Genomic DNA, 18,549 nt, shown 5'->3' on the forward strand with positions numbered 1-18,549 from the left:
CTCTAGTTACCAATCTCAATCCTACGCTCTTTCGGATTCATATGAGTATGCAAATTCTGCAGAACAATTCCATGGTGTACACCCTGCTTTTCCCAAAATTTTCAGAAGTTTTCGTCGTGATTTGGAGCATACAGAAGCAAAAAATAGTAAAATGCTATCAATTTCAAAAAAAAAATATTAAAATATCAATTCATCCCTCTAGTTACCAATATCGATCCAACACTCTTTCGGATTCATATGAGTATGCAAATTCTGCAGAACAATTCCATGGTGTACACCCTGATTTTCCCAAAATTTTCAGAAGTTTTCGTCGTGATTTGGAGCGTACAGAAGCGAATTGTGGGACGGAGAGAGGTGATCGGTATTTCATACAACGACCATCCCCCGTGAGCATTTCTCTCTTTTATTCTCACTCTCGAATTCGTATGAGTTTCAAAATTTATAGGATCATGCGTGGGTGTACTCCCTTCCTCTCCCAAATGTTTCAGAATTTCAAATTACGACCACCCCACGAGCATTTATCTTTTTTTTTCTCACTCTCCCAAATTCATTTGAGACTGGAATTTTACAGAATTTTTTTTTTAGTGATTTGAGACATAGGGGAGCGATTTTTCAGAATGTTGGGACTGACAACAGGCGACGGATCCAAGCCAGATGATATTTCATAGTGATTTGTAATTGTAAGCAGATGCTTGTTTGGCCTCGGTATTCATGGATCAATTACATTTGTAGTGAAATCTGCGGCTGTCCTGCCTGTCGAGCCCTGGAGATGGATTGCCAGCCGCTTTCCTCAACCGTTGAAGATTCCTGTGGTTGGGGTTTCAAACGACGACCCACGTCCTTAACATCTCCTGATCAAATTGACGCTGCACATATTCCAGTGACCGTCGTATATTTAGAATCTATTTGGTAAAACTCTCGTATCAGTTTCTAAAGTAAAATTAGTGGGAATTCTACTAAATATTACTTTACAGTTTTCAACTTTCAGAGTGATTCTGTAAGAATGGTTTTATGAAATAAACTATATACTAGAAGTTGAAAAAACCATATTTTCTTAATTCACTTAATTAAAATCACTTCCCTAAGTAAGTTTATTTTAAAGAATCACTAAAAAATCATTTTCAATCACAAAATCTCGCTTCTTCAAAAAACAATCGCTTCCAAAAAAAAATTAGATCACAAAAAACTCCACCAAACAGACCTTTAATCCACCAGACTTGCAGGTCCGGTCCAGGAATGTCAGACTTGTATTAGCAGCAGCAGTACCGAAATCAACTGATGCACATCTGATAAACACATAATCAGGAGAGGAGTTAACCCAACGCGGCCTACCAAGCTTGTTCTTCTGCTTAGATGCTCTGCTGCTGCTGCCGCCTCGCATAGTGGCGTAGTCAGATATATTCAGCTGTCTTGTGCTGGTTGATTTCCATTACGAATATATTTCAATATTTCATATACATTGGGAGCAAATCGGACCAAATTGGATACATGGGAGCATTGAAGGCGCTCCCAGGACTGCAAACCTGAGCCAATACAGCTGAAAACATCAGAGGAACTGTTACCAGAGTTTCAGACAACGACCCCCGTCATGAACATTTGTCTTTTTTACTTCTCTCTCTACATAATTTGTTTCAGTGTGAAATTTCGCAGGATGATGATCCACTGTAATCCCCGTCTGAGTTTTTTTTTACGTAACTTTTGGTGGTGATTTTCAGTGTAGGAAAGTTATTTGCAGTGGTCGGTGTTCAGCTGTCAAAGAAGAGAGGTGGTCAGTATTTCAAATATATCAATGTGACACCTATTTTTCTCCCTCTCTATTATCTCTCTCTATGTTCTCTCTGCCGTGCGGGCCCCGCCCAATCATCCCCGACCTCCCACCCTCACTCACTCTGCCTGCCGAAACCGTCGACGCCCACGATCTCGACGTGAGCACACTTCCTCCCATCTCGGCAACCGCCCCTCCCGCGGCTATAAACCCTACCTTGACCCTTGGCTGAGCTCCCTTTCGCCTCATCGCACCCAAACCCCAAAATCCCGTCCGTTTTTCTCCTCCTAGAGCCTCCCTCACCGTCGTCATGCCGTTCAAGCCTTCCCAACACTGATTGAGCCTTCGCCTGTGTTCACCATCCGCACATCAACATCCCCGACCGATTCCATCGAGTTCCTCTGCCGCCATCAATCTCCAGAGGCTACCGGACCATCGTTGTTGAAACTCGACGCCACCAAGCCGCTCCGGTCTCCCTTGACGCCATTCCAACTCTCAAACGAACTCGCCGTAAGCACCTAGTCGTGATCCGCCGCTCGCTATCGCCTCTCGAGCACTGCAACGACATCTCTACCTATCTTCGATCGTGCACTGTTGTCCCGACCTCGTCACCGTCGCTGTCCCGAGCCGGAGCTAAGGTAGCCCGTCCTTCATCGTCTGATCATCGATCAATGACTGAGATTAAAAGGTGAGATACCCCTTCGTTTGATCCTAGTCAGCACTTTATAATCCAACGTGATGCGTCTTGTCAGCCACTACGTCAGCGCCACGTAGGCGTTTTTGTCCTACATGGCATCCCAATTAGCAAGCTGAGCCCAGTCAGCAAGCCTGGTCAGCGATGATGTCATCGGTTGCGCAGTAATTTGAATTTCCTTTAGAAAAATAAATCATGAAAATATAATAATTCCAAAACTAGGTTTTCTTTTAAAAGAAAAAAAAAATCCAGAAATTAGTATATGTTTTAAATAAATGTTTTTAATAGGTTTTCAATTATGTTTTAATTCTAACAATAGTTTTTAGTGTTTGAATAAATGTTTTAACTTTGGAAATAGTTTTATAAAATCTAGATTAATTATGATAATGTTTTAAAAAATTATTTTACAAAATAAATGTGTTTAATATGTTTTGTTGCATATAAAATAGTTTTATTTCTATAAAATGCCAATAAATTCTATAAAATTATTTTAATCAGTTTTATGCTATAAAATAATTTTAAATAAATGTTTTTAGCCTTTTAAAATTAGGTTTGATTTTAGAAAAATAGTTTTCATCTTTCTCATCCGTTTAAAATTTGAATAGTCATATTTTTCGTGTCACAGCTTTGATTTGGACGGTTCTTGCACCTAAATCTTTCTAAAATCGTAACCTAGCGAGCCTTAGCATTTGTTTATTGTGTTAGCTTCATTTTGCACTTGTTCTTAGTATGTTGTTCTCTCTGCATGTAGATGATCCTATCCTGGAGCCGTTCGGGGATATTCAAGGTCATGACTTCGATGACTTTGAGCAGCACTTCAGAGAAGGCAAGTGTCCTCGATCACAACCCATTGTAGAAAAATGTGTCTTTTATTTATATTGCATGCTTGTCAATATGAATCCCATAACTAGAGTTTACTAGATTCTTCCATGATTATCCTTGTCGTTTATGTTGTAGTTTGGGTATCGTGGTAGAATTGCTTAGTTGTGCTGTCAAGTTGGGTGATTTAAATGCTAATCTGTTTAATGGTCTACACAACATGAATTAGGTCTGGTAATCTTTTTAGTAGCATGGAACATAGGGATTCTAAGCAGGAGGTGGTATGATGATGGTGCGGGTATACATAGGTGTGGGTATGCACTGTGGGTTGATAGTAGTACCAGTTTGGGATCCTAAGGACTAATTTATGGACATGTAATCTGGCACAACAGCACAATTACGAGGCTTATATAAGTATAGCTTAGCCAATTAATTAGATGTCCTCCTTATTTTGTTTACACCAGTTAATTGTTGAGTGGCACAAGAGGGGGCCTCTGCAGTGGATGGAATCCCTGTTAGCGGTGAAACATTAGTGGATATATACGGATTAGGAGGCGCTTTATAAAGGCCTTATAGTGGCATCTCAGTGCACACCAAAGGAAGTATGTAAAGCGCCGATGTGCACTGCAAACGAGACAAACACAACTCGTGGGTAAATTGTGCAACCTCTGTAAACTGTAAAACGGATATATCAGCCGTGTTCACGGTCAAAAGTGGACTTAGACTTCTTCATGATTAGTAGGGGATCTTAGATGATTAGTTTTTGGTAGTCGGGTAGTGATGACCTGATGAGTTGGTAACTGGATATGGAATATCTTGTGAGTTTAGTAATAGAATGGAATCTAATGAGATGTATCTTTTAAAGTTTTGTTGTCACACATAGTAAATAAGACTGCTATGTCTTTTTGAGTTATAGGTTATGATGTCATAGATGTAGTAAACCAAGTCAAATATTTCTTATATTAAGTCCTCATATCATGCTTTGTCACACTTGCGGAGTACGATATGTATTCACACTTACTATTTCTAATAATAAATATTACTCAGTTAGAGAAGATTACATAGAGATCAAAAAAGCTGAAGACTATAATGAATACGGAGCGTTCGATATCGCGTTGCCCCTAGTCGATTTCTTGTGGTGTGCTCTGAAATTTTTATTGGAGTTTTTTCGTGTTCTTCCGCTGCTGTTTAAAACTCTAGTATTTATTTCAATAAAACTATTTTTATTCGATATAGTACTTTTATCACTAATAACGTCACTATATATATGATGAAACTAATCCTTATATATATATATATATATATATATATATATATATATATATATATATATATATATAGCTTACATTCAATTTTATCATCTTGTAAAATCGGGTGTGACAATCACCCCGTGAACATTTCTCCTTTTTGATTCCTCTTCTTCTGAATTCGTATGGGTTTAAACATTGCATGATCCTACGACATTGTACTCCTCATGTCTCCCATTTTTCGTAGAATTTTTCGTGGTGGTTTGGAACATACACAAGTGAATTGGTGGAGAAGGGGGTGGTCGATATTTCGGATAACGACCACTCCATGCGCATTTCTCTTTTTTTATTCTCCCTCTCCCTAATTCCTATGAGTCTGAAATTTTGCAGGATCATGCGGATCTATTTCCTTCCTCTCCTGATTTGTGTAGAATTTTGCGTGGTGATTTGGGAGCGTATAAAATTGAACTGGGGGAGGTAGAGGGGTGGTCGGTATTTCAAGTAACGACCACCGCTCGTGATCATTTCTCTTTTTTCATTCTCTGTCTCCTGGGTTCGTTTCAGTTTGAAACTTTGCATGATAATGAAAAGGGGAGGGGTGGGTACTCCCTGCCTCCTCCAATTCTCGCAGAGTTTTTCGTGTTGATTTGGAATGTACGGAAGTGAATAAGGGGAGGTGAGGGATGGTCGGTATTTCAAATAACGACCACCCCATGAGCATTTCTCTTTTTTAGCTGTCACTCTCCCGAATTCGTTACATCTTGGAACTTTGCAGAACGAAGCTCGAGTTTACTCCCTGTCTCTCCCAATTTTTCAAGAATTTTTCGTGGTGATTTGGGACATACGGGAGAGAATTTTCAGAATGTTGGGGCTGACAACAGGCGACGGAAGCAAGCCAGATGCTGACCGATGATCACAGTTGGTATGCTAACATTTTGATGTGCGTGCCTTTCAGGAAGCCCCCATGTAATATTACAGATGGGATCAGTGGTTCTGCATTGTCCTCGGTTCCTCCTGGTTCTCGCACTTGGTGGTTCAATTGTTTACAACGGCTTGTTCTGTAACTTGAGTGGCAAATGCTTGTGTGACTGGTTGTCTTCCTAGACTTCCGGAATTTCAGCCTGGTGCTGCGAGCTGAGTGCTTCCCTGAACTACCTCATGGGCTTTGTAGGATAGATTCTAACCGGAAACCTTTTGTTGCTCACTTGTGCTTAGGCACAATGGCTGAATGCTTGCTTGGCCTCTGTTTCATGAATTATTTTCTTCTTCTTTGAGTGAATCAGCTAACTGTTTCTAACTAGCAGCGTCGGCACATTTGTAGTCGTCATCAGCAGTCCTGCTTGTCGAGTCACGGAGAGGTATAAACTCTACTGCTCGTGCATACGCGTCGGCCGCAACTTTGTCATACCATCACCTCTCTGAAGCTTGAGAAATTCGATCGGCTTCTCTTTCTATGGACATGCTTTACTGGCTTCTTTGATAATCGTGGATAGCGGCTACAGACAGGCTGTTTTTTAACAAATCCTGACGGCACCGCCGGTGGTTGCAGTGCTCCTGTGGTGCACAAGAGACAAACACATGCACGGTTTCTTTCCTCTGCTGCTTCCTCCGTGTTCAGCAAAACAACCGACCACAGATGAAATTGAGATTTTTCTCGTGAGAATTCTGCGTTCCAAACATGCTCTAAACATATAGGTGGCGTTTTGATAGCAGGGGATTAGGAAAGGGAAAGGGATATGTGCACTGAAATTCAATCTCAATCATCCATCTCTCTTTTAGTTTTTATCCCAACCCTCTATTCATTTTCCTTTCCCTATCCTACCCTTCTTTTTCCAGTTGCCAATCGCCTTAATAGAAGTTGCAAAACCATATTAGGATCATAGTTATCCTGACAAATTGGTGTTTGCCGCCGCCTGACAACCCGTTTCTTCTGTAAATCAGGAGGAATTCTCCCGTTTTAATCATATCTTTGCCACCAGCATATCTCTAGTGTAATTTTATATGGATGAAACAATACACTCGAGTGTTAGCAGCAGAGAGGGATGATTTGGGGAAGAACTGAGATAGGAGACAAAGAAGGGTTCTAGGTTTAGGACAGGCAGATATCTCACGGCATTGCCGATCGAGTTGTGTCTTACAGCTTGCCTCATTCTCCCGTTCTCTTGCTACCTAAATACGCACGCTTACATGGGTTGGGCCCAACACATCATGCGTTCACCCACTCGGCTCAATGGACACGCGGGCTCGCTTGTGGCTTGCGGCTGGACCGTCGCAGCCTGCTCAACACACACCGGTGGTCTTCAGTTGTCATCTCCTTCCCGTGCTGAGCCTTGACATCCTTCCCATGCTGAGCCTTAACATTCCCCTCCCCTTGTGAACATGCTTGTCCCCAAGCAGGTGCCAAGGGAAAACACTGGTGTAGAGCATCAGTGTCCTCCTACATCACGAGCTCGGCCGGCACTGGTGACCACTTCACCAGGACCTGGGCGATTGTAGATGTTCCGCGATTCACCAAGCAACACTGCAGGATTCACTCCAGCACCTGCATGATTGGTCAGAATGAGATGGTACTATAATTACCTGTGTCTTGATGCCAACAACCAGTTTCAATTGTGAAACCTGGAAGACCAGGTGGATGGTACTAGAAGGTGGAAGCTCCCAATTTTTAGGCCACTGGTCCAATTTTGGCAACAACGCGATACGGTCCGAAGAATTTGGATGCCAGTTTGTTGGATCTGACCGCTACAAACGATTGAACATAAGGCTGTAGTTTCAAAAAGATGAGAACACTGATTTCAAATTGGCGCTCAGAACGCTTCTTGTCAGCGTGAATCATCATTTGTTGTTGAGCACGCAACAAGAGTTGGTGCAGGAGGCGATCAACCAGAGATCGTTCTTGTAACCACGAGGTCATGTCAGTGACTGCACAACCATTCATGTATTCGATGCCTAAATGGTGCAGCAAAGTCCCATATAGTACCTCGAAGGGTGACTTGTTGAGAGTTGAATGAAAACTGGTGTTGTACCAGTACTCAGCTTGAGACATCCAGGAGCTCCATTTGTGTAGGCAGGCATTGACAAAACAAAGGTATGTTTCAACATGCTAGTTCAAGTGTTTTGTTTGGCCGTCGGTCTGAGGGTGGTACGGCGAAATCATGTGCAATTGAATTCTGACCAATTTGAAAAGTTCTTGCCAAAAGACACCGGTGAAGATGCGATCGCGATCGGATATGATAGAAAGAAGCAGGCCATGAAGCTTGTGCATTGTATCCATGAAAACTTGGGCAATTTTGGTGGCTGAGAAAGGATGTCACAATGGGATGAAGTGCCCATACCTGGAAAACTTGTCCACCACGACGAACAAGTGTTGTACCAGCCAGATCATGGAAGACCTTTGATGAAATCCAGTGAGATGACCTGCCATGACTGTTTAGGTATTGGCAGAGGCTGTAAGAGGCCTAGTCCTTCAGTGCATTCTGGTTTAGCTTGCTGACAAACTTGGCAAGAAGTCACAAGCTTGTGGATCTGACATTTTATTCCTTTCCACGCGAAGAGCTTCTTAATTCGGTTATAAGTAATTGGAAATCCCGAATGCTCGCCTAGAGCGTTGTTGTGCAAGGCTTCAATTATCCTTTGTTGTCATGTTGCATCATGTACAACCCATATCCTGTGCTTGTAGCGTATGATGCTCTGGTGCAATGTGTACTGACCTGCACTCGAATCGTTTGTTGAGAATATAATATGTAATTTTTTGGCATTGGGAGCATGTTCATAGCTGGCGATCACCTCAGTGAGCCAAGTTGGTTGACAGGATGAAATGACCTACAATTGCATACCTGGATTAGGATGGCGTGATAGAGCATCTGTGACTCTATTGTCGCTTCCTTTCTTGTAGAAGATCCGGTATTGCATGCCTAGGAGCTTGGTGAATACATTCTACTGCCATGAAGTATATAGACGTTGTTCATTCAAATAGGATAAATTGCATTGGTCGGTATGGATGCTGACTCGTTGTGTTGCAGATAAGAGTGTCATTGCTCAATAGCAAACATAATCTCTAAGTATTCTTTTTCATAGGTTGAGAGTCCGTGCGTCCTAGGCCCCAATGATTTGCTCACAAATACCAATGGATGTCCGTCTTGCATCAATATGACACCCACTCTAGATCACTCACATCAGTCTAAATGTGGAACTATTTGCAGAAATTTGGCAGGCAAGGACCAACACTGTGATCAAGGCCTGCTGCAATGTGCGAAAGGTGGTCTCCGTGTGGGTTGTCCAGATGAACATGGTGTGCTTGTGCAGTAGATCTATGAGACACCAACTGATTGATCCAAAGTGTCGGACGAATTTGTGGTAGTACCCTGCTAGATGCAAAGTGTCAAGATCCTTGACATTACTTGGCATGGGCCAGTCTTTTATCATCGCAATTTTGGATTCATCCATCTGAACTCCTATTGCACTTACTATGTGACCCAAGTATTCTATGTCCTGCTGGGCAAACGAGCACTTGGAGATTTTCACCTTCCAATTGTCTCAGCATAGTAGTTGCAGCACCTAATTCAGATGAGTTGTGTGTTCATCCAATGTGCGGCTGTAGATTAGGATATCGTCAAAGAACACCAACACACTCTTGCGTAGTAAGGGAGCTAAAGTAGTGTTCATAGCACTGAGAAATGTAGTTGGAGCTCCCGCTAAACCGAATGCCATTGCCTAAAATCTATAGTGGCCTGCGTGAGTTTGAAAGATGGTTTTGAACTCCTCACCTGAGCTTATACGGATTTGATGATAGCCAGCTCGCAAATATAGCTTGGAAAACCAACGAGCTCTGGCCAACTCGTCCAACAGTTCATCAATGACTGGAACCAGGTACTCGCTCTTCACTGATAGAGCATTCGATTGATGGTAATCAACACAAAAACGCCATGCACCGTCTTTTTTCTTGACAAGCAGTACTGGAGAAGATAATTCACTTGTACTCGGTTGAATAATGCCTTGTTGGAGCATGGTGTGCACTTGTTGTTTAATTTTGTCTTCAAGGTCAGAGGATATCGATAGGGTCTCATTGTTACAGGTCTGGCACCCGACAATAGAGGGATTGTTGTGATCACAGAATCGCTTAGGGGGAAGACCTTGAGACTCTGGAAATATGGCACTGAACTAATCAAAAAGGAGCTCGAATCTGGTCTGTTATGTGTGTATCTTTTCTATGTTTGTCTTCAGATTCGACTACATGTATTGTAGCACATTACAATTGTTCAGCATCATGCCATGGAGAGTGACCTAGCTGCCTCTATAGGGTATGGACATTGTCTTACAACCCCAGTGAATTTTCATTGGATTGAACACCTCTAACCAATCCATGCCAATAACGGCTCCATAACAGTGAAGAGGCAATATCTTGAAAGATGTATGGAATTTAGTTCCCTGGATGTACCAAGTTGGTTGCTGAATTTCTTCTGTACAGTGCATAATTCCTCCATTAGTTGCTTGTACACGCAGAGGCCTTGGTAATGAAGTCACTCTCTTGGTATGTTAGGCTATAGCTGAACTAAGGAATGTACGTGAGCTTCCTGAGTCAATGATCATCAGCATCTCTATTCCTTGTATCATCCCATAAAACTTCAGAGTCTTGGGTGTTTCGTTGCACATTGCAGCATAAGAAATTGACAGTAACATACCTTCTTTGGACTACTCTTGATCCTCTTCTATTTCCTCACAATTGAACAATTCCCATAGTTCTTGATGCCATGTCGTTGTACTGTTGGGATGCATAGATGGTCACGGCTCCATTTCTCCACGCAACGATGGCACAGACTGCATGCTCATCGATATGAGTGCAAAGCTGCATTTTGTCATTGCCATATTTACTCCATGCAACTTCGAGTCCCCGGCAGTCTTCCGTTAACTCCAATGTGGATGGCTTGGTTTGAGGAGGAGGTAATGGAAGTGCTCCTCGCGGTACCACTTGACTCGACGGTGTCTACTCCAGTTTCTGGAACTCCCATCGTCGCATCGAGTCTCCGACCTCTTCCTGCAATGAAGCCAGAATGCAAACAGTATCCAAATCGGGAGTTCGCTAAACCATCACAATTGATTTGATATCATCACGCAAGCCATCAATGAATCTAGTAGTGTAGTGTAGTACAGAGGATCGAGTTTGGATTCATAAGCAATCAATTGATCAACCAGTTCTATGAATTTCTCAAAGTATTATAACACCCAGTTTTAAAGGAATAAAACTAGATACAATTACACGTATGCTATGATCAAGTTTCATACATACGTTACATCATCAATGTATCATCACAGTGCCATAATTACATTATCGACATAACTTATTACAAAAGGATTCAATGATCTAGAAGAAAAACACACCAGAAAGATAAAGTTTAGCGCCAAAGGGTCTTCCATCTACCACATGCGTCAACTGAGGGAACACTAGCCTAGAAAAGAAGCTCCGGGTTGAAGTCATCTCCATCATATGATGCAGTTTCATTGTCAGCTTCTGATCAGCAGAAGAATGCAAGAGAGAAAGCAACGGGTATGAGTACAAAATGTACTCCGTAAGTGTAGGAAAGCATGATATGGAGCGTTACATCATCAGTGTATCATCACAATGCCATAATTACATTAAAAATACTTATTGAAAATGAGGATGGAACATGTGGAAATAAAACACGACATATTGTATACAAAGAAGTTTTTAACTATATATAAATCCCATCATAAAAATACTAAAAAAAGTGATAATATATTTTGGTCCTATAGTAGCCAATTTCTATATAAATACATTAGAATTAGAAATCCACCCTATTCACTTTTGAATCCATAATATTTTATACTAAAATAAATACCATGTTTTCCTCCTCAGCATCTACTCAGTTTGTCTGCAGTTCCACAATAGTACTTACAACAGCATATTCTTAACTACAACCGAAGGTATCTTACACAACCTATCCTTAAATTGTACGTATACAATATTTTGGTCTACATTGATAACTTACTGATTTATCTAATATGGGGTGCTTTGTATTTTTTATTCATTATATAGAATGTCTACCATCCAGACCTCATTCATGGAATTACTTAAAAAAGTAATTACCAATTGCAAAATAAAATATGCATCATTTATATCCAAAATCAGCGAATACGGATGTTTACTCGCTAGGCTCGAGATGGATATACCTTCCCCAATGGAAAGACCAGTTTTCCTATGGGTTAATACCCGACAATGTCTACTATCACCTTGTGAACAAGTTGCACTACAAGCAATCATCTTCTTCAACAAATATATGGCTTCCCAATAGTAGACTACAATTACCAACATATGTTGCTACATAAAAAAAAATCTCTGCATCATTGATAGCATTAGCTATTGATGTATTAAATTTTAGCAAATCATTTGTTCTAAAAGAAAATTTAGAATTTATGTGTAAGTATCAATATTATCTTGAGCAGCTTAACAATTTTTTAGATTGGTTGTAATGCCCACACTTATCTTCAATAAATATTCCTATGTTTCCTCTATTTGTTATTGGCAAATGACTAACTATTAAAGTCGGATAGGGTACAATATACTATCTGATCTAAATCCTAAGTCCTACAACCAGATTATATACGTAAGAGTTTAAAGAATGTGGGAATTCCGAGGACCAAAGGACGAAGGTCCAGTTAGACACCTTGATCTAATAATTGTTGATGAGAAGGTAACATACTAACTATAGTACTTCTGCTATGTAAATTGTTTGTCCTAATATTTCTTCTATAATTATCATATTTTAACCTTGCAGAACAATTCAATATATGATGAAGTACCATCAGATGTTATCATACAACTGAAAGACCATCTTGCAGAAGGGAAAATTGTTGTTCTTTAGAAATTTTTAGTGAAAAGCGCTAAATCTACATTTAAAGTTGTCCAACCTCCATACATGATAAGATTGAATAGGAGAATTGTTATAACCAGGTAGCTACAAAACCACCATCATTTCCAAGATATGTTTATACACTGGCACCTCTTTTAGCATTGCAACAATACACAAACAGAACTAAGAAATTTCTAGGTATTGAGTCCCTACTTTATATCTTATATAGTACAACACTTTTAAAACCCTTTTCATTTACAAATGTAATTGGCCAAGTAACTATTGTATCTAACGCTGCAATCATCTGTCTCACCAATGAAAGGCAGCAGGTGAAACGAATCGTCATCTTACGAGATTTAAGGTAACAATCTTAACTTTAGGCCTTACATAATCATGTATTTCATTTGGCAGCTTTTGTGACAATAAATTTTATAATGCAAGGTGCTACACCTGCACTATGCCCCAATATTGGTGCCATGTATTTCCGATATTTATTGAGGTTCAGAACTAGAGCATAATATATGAATCCAAAAATACTTTGTTAGTTAAAAACCCACCTAAATATCTTTATTTCAAAATTTGGATATATATTAGATAATTATGTAACTACAAATAAACAATGCAAATGTACTTAAGTTGCTCCCTTAAACCGACATTAGCCTTCTATATATTTCATAATAATATTCGAAACTAGCACTATTATATTGTTACTTCTCTATAATATCTCCTGCATACTTACATGATTATTCTTCAACCAAAGATCAATAAGGTCGTTGCTTCAATACTAATAACAAATCAATCTACCTTACAGTGGAACAATAATGGAGATATCACTTTGGGGATCAAGAGCAACTGAACTTGACAGAGATCTCGTATATCAAATTGGACAAAGCCAACAAATCATTATTATCTTTGTTGGAACACTAATGAAACAATATAAAAGACCAACATTCTAAGTGAAAATTCAGTATGCCGCTGGTATATAAATGAAGATATTCTGAATATCAAAGAGTTTTATGCAAGGTAATGCTTATACTAGGAAGCTCTCATATTATTTTATATGCCTCATAAACTAAGCATTTATATACAACAGGATGACATCTAAGATTTAAACTGTGGAGAAAATAGAATTACACTGTGACGATCTTATTCAAACTCAAATTGAAGAGAAAACGGTGTTACAACTAAAAATAAATCAATCCTTTTGAACAAGTGGTAACACACAATTAACTTTCATTACTTCCAACCTACAGTCTGTCTACTATACAAAGGCTTGGTTATTGATATATATACATACATATACACACACACACACATATATATATATATATAGGGGCATAAATTCTGATGTACTGTTATAGTTACAAAACTGTTAGTACAACAAGGGTAGTCTTATCCAGCTTGCAAGTCATGCCGCTCAAGATCCCGTTTGATCAATTCAGAACACCAATGTACAAGAGAGGACTGCAAGTGCATATATGCTGATTACAGGTATCTAACATACTATTTCCTTATTCCAATTTAACCTCAATACTAATCATGACTACTATCTACCTCATAGGTACAAACTATCGATCATGGTCGCTGATGAAACATGTGAACTTGAATTTATTTTATTTGGTGACGTCACACAAGAAGTTATCAACAAACCAGTAGACAAACTTTTAGATGTCTACGACAGGTCACAAGTACCACCAGAGATATTAGGCATACTAAACCAAAAGTAAACTTTTATTGTCAGGATAATCCCAAAGAAAAGTGCAAATAATCCAAATCCATCTTTCGAAGTAGTTCATATTGTGAATGAGTTTGGAAAACAAGAAAATATACCAATCCGTCCAAAAAGTGATATTCAATGTTCTACCACTACTCCACCTGCTTATGCAAACCTTGAATCAGACACACAAGATCTAGCTCCACTCATTCCTATCAAATCAAAACTATATCAAAAACAGGTTTGTCTCATGATAGCTCATCTCAATGATTATATGGTACCATATTTATTCCTTATGATAACAACAATAATTGTATATTATACATTCTGCTTTATTCATATTATTCATTAAAATAAGGTTCTCAAGCCTTATTGATCCAAATTTACAATATCTTTAGTTTCATACTTCTTTTAATGTTGCAGGATACAATGCTGAATACGACCTTGCCAGAACCTATGGAAATAGAACAAACTGAGTATGTAACATTTTCTCATATAAAGAACCAATGAGTATACTTTCTTACACACTTAACAACTCAACAAATTAAAATTTGTTTATACATAGGATTGTATCGCCACCCGATGTTGTTGGAAAGAAAAGATTATCTGAAACAACATTGGATGCACAGGTAAATTATTTTTCCCATCACTTTTACATCATTTTTAAAACTATTTTATTTACGCTCCCTTCATTTATATCGCAACAAAACATACCTACAGAATCACATGATGATGATTATCAAACTAGAGTTCTTAACAAAGGTCCTTCGCATGGCAAAAAAACCAAAAATAATACCATAGGTATGTTCCTGTGCTTATTGCTTCTGCACTCCAATATGAACATTCTAGCCCCTGCTACATTTTGAGATACCTGCAATATTCTGAAATGATTTATCTGCTACTTTGTGAAACACTGCAACAATTATATGACAACAAGATGTTAGTGATGCTTGTTTAAGTGGTTTTATATGGCATGATAAATTGTGACATTTATTTTTGTTCCCAAAACCTCAGCAACTTTGACGGATTTTTTATAGTATTTAAAGGTTCAACTATCCAGTACCAGTTAGCTAACATTGTCCAGCTGTCGTGCACTGAATCATTGTAGTTGAGGCATATACTCAATGCATAAGTCTTTTATACCAAGATGAGATTTGCATTGTTTCTCAATTCCATCAACCTTTTACTTACATGCAACACATTAGTCTTTATGAAGCCTTTAATATTTATACTCCATTGTTTTTATGCTTCATTCTTTGTTTTGATACATACATTCAGGCAGTGACAACGGAGAAATGGCAGCCTCTTAAGCATCAGAAAACGCTACTTTGCAAGACCAAATTAACTTTTTGATGTATAATTGACCATTTTGGACTCTACTGGGCATCGATACCCTTTTGTCAAGTGCAATCTTTTTGATGTATAAATATCGGACCGAGATGCATGCCACTGTATCCAGCAAATTCATCACTACAGTGTTATGTAAACTACAATAGGACCACCTACTATTCCTGATATGTTAAATTATATATCTCATACTCTAAATATCATGTAACCTTGTCTGCAATATGTACAAAAGTGAAACAGTCTAATGTCTGAAGATGCTTTACTCCCCGAATCCACTTGCAGTTCCATAAGCTTATGCACCGTGTCCCCCCTGTTATTGATGTTGCATTACTCAATCCAAATATACAACTGTTATTTCATACCTGATACCTTTTTAAAGTTCAAACTTTATCAAATAACTCATGAAAGTGTTATCCATACCCAGGAGGCGCGACAAAGCCACGCTATCTTTCTAGTTTACTGCTAAACCAGACTCAAATTCACAGTACGAAACAAATCTACAAAACATACTTCTACATCACATGCCCACGAGTAAGGAATAGTGAAACTACTCAAACCATTGGTGAACAGTTCTTACTTACAAGTTACAATTTTACAATCACACTACAACCATCCAAAAAGCTACCAGAACTCAAAACTCTACCTCACCGGTTACCCTACTGCAAAGCTACGGCCACCGGCTGATCGCTCACTCTCACCAACGCCGCCGTACACTCCTCCTCGGCGTCCAACTTCAGCGCCTCCAGGATCTCATTCAGGACGCGCTCCTCGTCATCGGACAGCTGCTCCATGGCCCGCTCGAACTGCGCGACCAGTTCCGGGTCGAACACCGCGTGCTGCTGCTGCTCTGCGGTCATGTGACCTCCGTGCTCGGCCGGCGCCGGCGCGGTTCCGAACTTGGGCGTGACGTAGGAGCCCGGCGAGAAGATATGCCCTCCCCGGTGCAGCCAGTCCCGCAGGCTGCCGGACTTGGAGAAGTCGAAGGCCGGCGGCACCTTCAGCTCGCCCAGCTGCCGCGCCCTCGCCCGCCTCTTCGCGCCGGCAGCCTCCGCCTCGCCTTGTCCCGCGAGCTCTTCTAGCCCCGACGAGCTGCTGCTCTCCGTGGTCGCGGCCGTCGCGCCGTGGCTGGACGTCGTTGCTGCTACCGCCGTTGCTCGTTCCGACGAGCTGCTCTGCGTCACCAGCGCATCGAACTCCTCCACCGTGCGGAAACTCCTAGATGGGCCGGCGACGCTGTCTGCCGCGCACTGAGCCGGCGACTTGCCGCCGTCCTCACGACTGTCCTGCCGTTCTTGCCCTTGCTCCGCAGCGTAATTCTCTTCCTCCAGCCCGGCGAGCAGTTCGGACACGTTGATAGTCTCGATCTTGGCCGGCTCGGCCGCTGCCGCCGGGCTCTGTTCGGACTCCTTGACCTTCCCGGCCGTGGCCGACGAGTTCGACGTACAGAGGAGGGCCAGGAACTGGTCGCCGTTGCTCTTGGAGCTGGACAGGATGATCTCCTCGACCACGCTGCTCCTCTGGAAGCTGTGGCTCACCTTCTCCTGAAAGCTCCCTGATTTCGCCAGGATCTTGGACGAGACGCACCCCATCGATCTCCTCCTCTCAGCTCTCTCGCTCCAAAAATATCTGAAACACGACGAGGCAAGATTGTTAAAATCACGCTTCTTTGGAAACATTTATCCTTCTCTTCTCCATTATCACAAATTCAGCATGCATTTCTTCCTAAAGAAACAATTGAAATCATCTGAACTAGACCCGAAGAGAGAGAGAGAGAAATTCAGAAGTTTACTTGATGATATGGCTTGTCAGAACTGAGAGTCACGTTGGCTTCCTCGATTCTTGAACTGCCACCGGGCAGTGTGCAAGTTGTACCAGAAGCAGCAGTAGGGGGTCTAGCTTAGGGGTGGCGATTAGCGGCAAGATTAACGCCACAACGCATGCCAAGATCCAATCATGGGTGATTAATGGTTAGATTACGCGAGGTGGTAATGGGATGGAGAATTCTAAACGGAAGAGGCTCGTGGGTTTTGAGTCAACAAGTGATTTTTTATGGATCGCGAATTGTGGCTTTCTTACCAGGTGCACCACCAACTCTTGTTTGAACACTAGAACATTGTTTAGTGGCTGCTGGGAGTAGCCTCGAGTTTTGATGGTTATTGCATTATTGCCATACAATTGTGTGGTTCATTGTATGGCAATAGTCCATTTGTAAGAGCTGGAATAGTCCATTTGTAAGAGCTGGAGTGTGAATGTGTGATCGCAATTAGTTCATTTTTGGAAGATTGTTTTCGGACCCCCCACGGTCCATTTGTAAGAACCGGAACAGTCAATGGTCGCCGTTCCAGATCGCGAGCCTAATCGATGACATATACACGAGGACGCTGCGCGTATAATTCAATGCCAACAAGCTGACAATTTGTTGGAAGTACCGGTCAATGCCAAGAGTGACTCAAACGTCCAAGCTGACCTACGCCGTGTTGGACCGGGAGACATCACGCTCCACCATCAGTGACGGACTGATCGGTATTACAGTCGTCACCTGTCACTGTGTCAGCAGGAGTGGATCTACCATGGGGCAAGAGGGCTTAACCCTTATCTATTATCCGTTTGAATTACATGAGCTCATTTAACTTTAATATTTTTTAATAAATGTTAAATACTCGAATTATAAGATACGGTTTATGATTAGATCAATCTTATATTAGTATCATATTGTTAATAGAGGTGGAGGTAGTGAATTTTTTTCTCTATATATATCTAAAGACCCTCATTTTATTGGAGTGAGAAGATAGACTACTAATGAGAGTAGAACTCGATTTGAGAACGCTCTTGTTACATGAGTCTATATAAGAATTAGAGGTTTTTTTTTCCTTTTTCTCTCGTTGTTGCGTTGTCACTATAGTTTACTCCATCCTGCCATCGGTATGCACCGATAACCGAAAGAGATCTTGCACCGAATAAGGTTTTTGGGAAGCGTTCCACGTAACTACTCAAGTTCTTCATCACGGCTTGTCTTCTTGGTCGCTTGGGCATCGCCCGCTATCATCGTCAACAAATCTAGCGCATCATAGTAGGATCAATCGTGCAGTCAACAC

At 40.8% G+C, this 18,549-nt stretch overlaps 1 protein-coding gene across 1 annotated transcript; it reads right to left on the reverse strand.

Moving 5' to 3' along the window:
• Positions 1–15,986: 15,986 nt before the first annotated feature.
• Positions 15,987–17,690, reverse strand: LOC133898936 (uncharacterized). Its single transcript, XM_062339766.1, has 2 exons — positions 17,244–17,690; positions 15,987–17,080 (listed from the first exon to the last, which is right to left on the reverse strand). The coding sequence occupies exon 2, from the start codon at positions 17,041–17,043 to the stop codon at positions 16,111–16,113; it is 933 nt and encodes a 310-aa protein (XP_062195750.1). The 5' UTR covers positions 17,044–17,080; positions 17,244–17,690; the 3' UTR covers positions 15,987–16,110.
• Between the last annotated feature and the right edge of the window lie 859 nt (positions 17,691–18,549).

The sequence above is a fragment of the Phragmites australis genome, chromosome 18, assembly GCF_958298935.1.
Source record: "Phragmites australis chromosome 18, lpPhrAust1.1, whole genome shotgun sequence".
Taxonomy (NCBI): Eukaryota; Viridiplantae; Streptophyta; class Magnoliopsida; order Poales; family Poaceae; genus Phragmites; species Phragmites australis.

Excerpts from the sequence above, each read along its gene's own strand:
- LOC133898936 (XM_062339766.1), bottom strand. The coding sequence starts at position 17,043 with ATGGGGTGCGTCTCGTCCAAGATCCTGGCGAAATCAGGGAGCTTTCAG.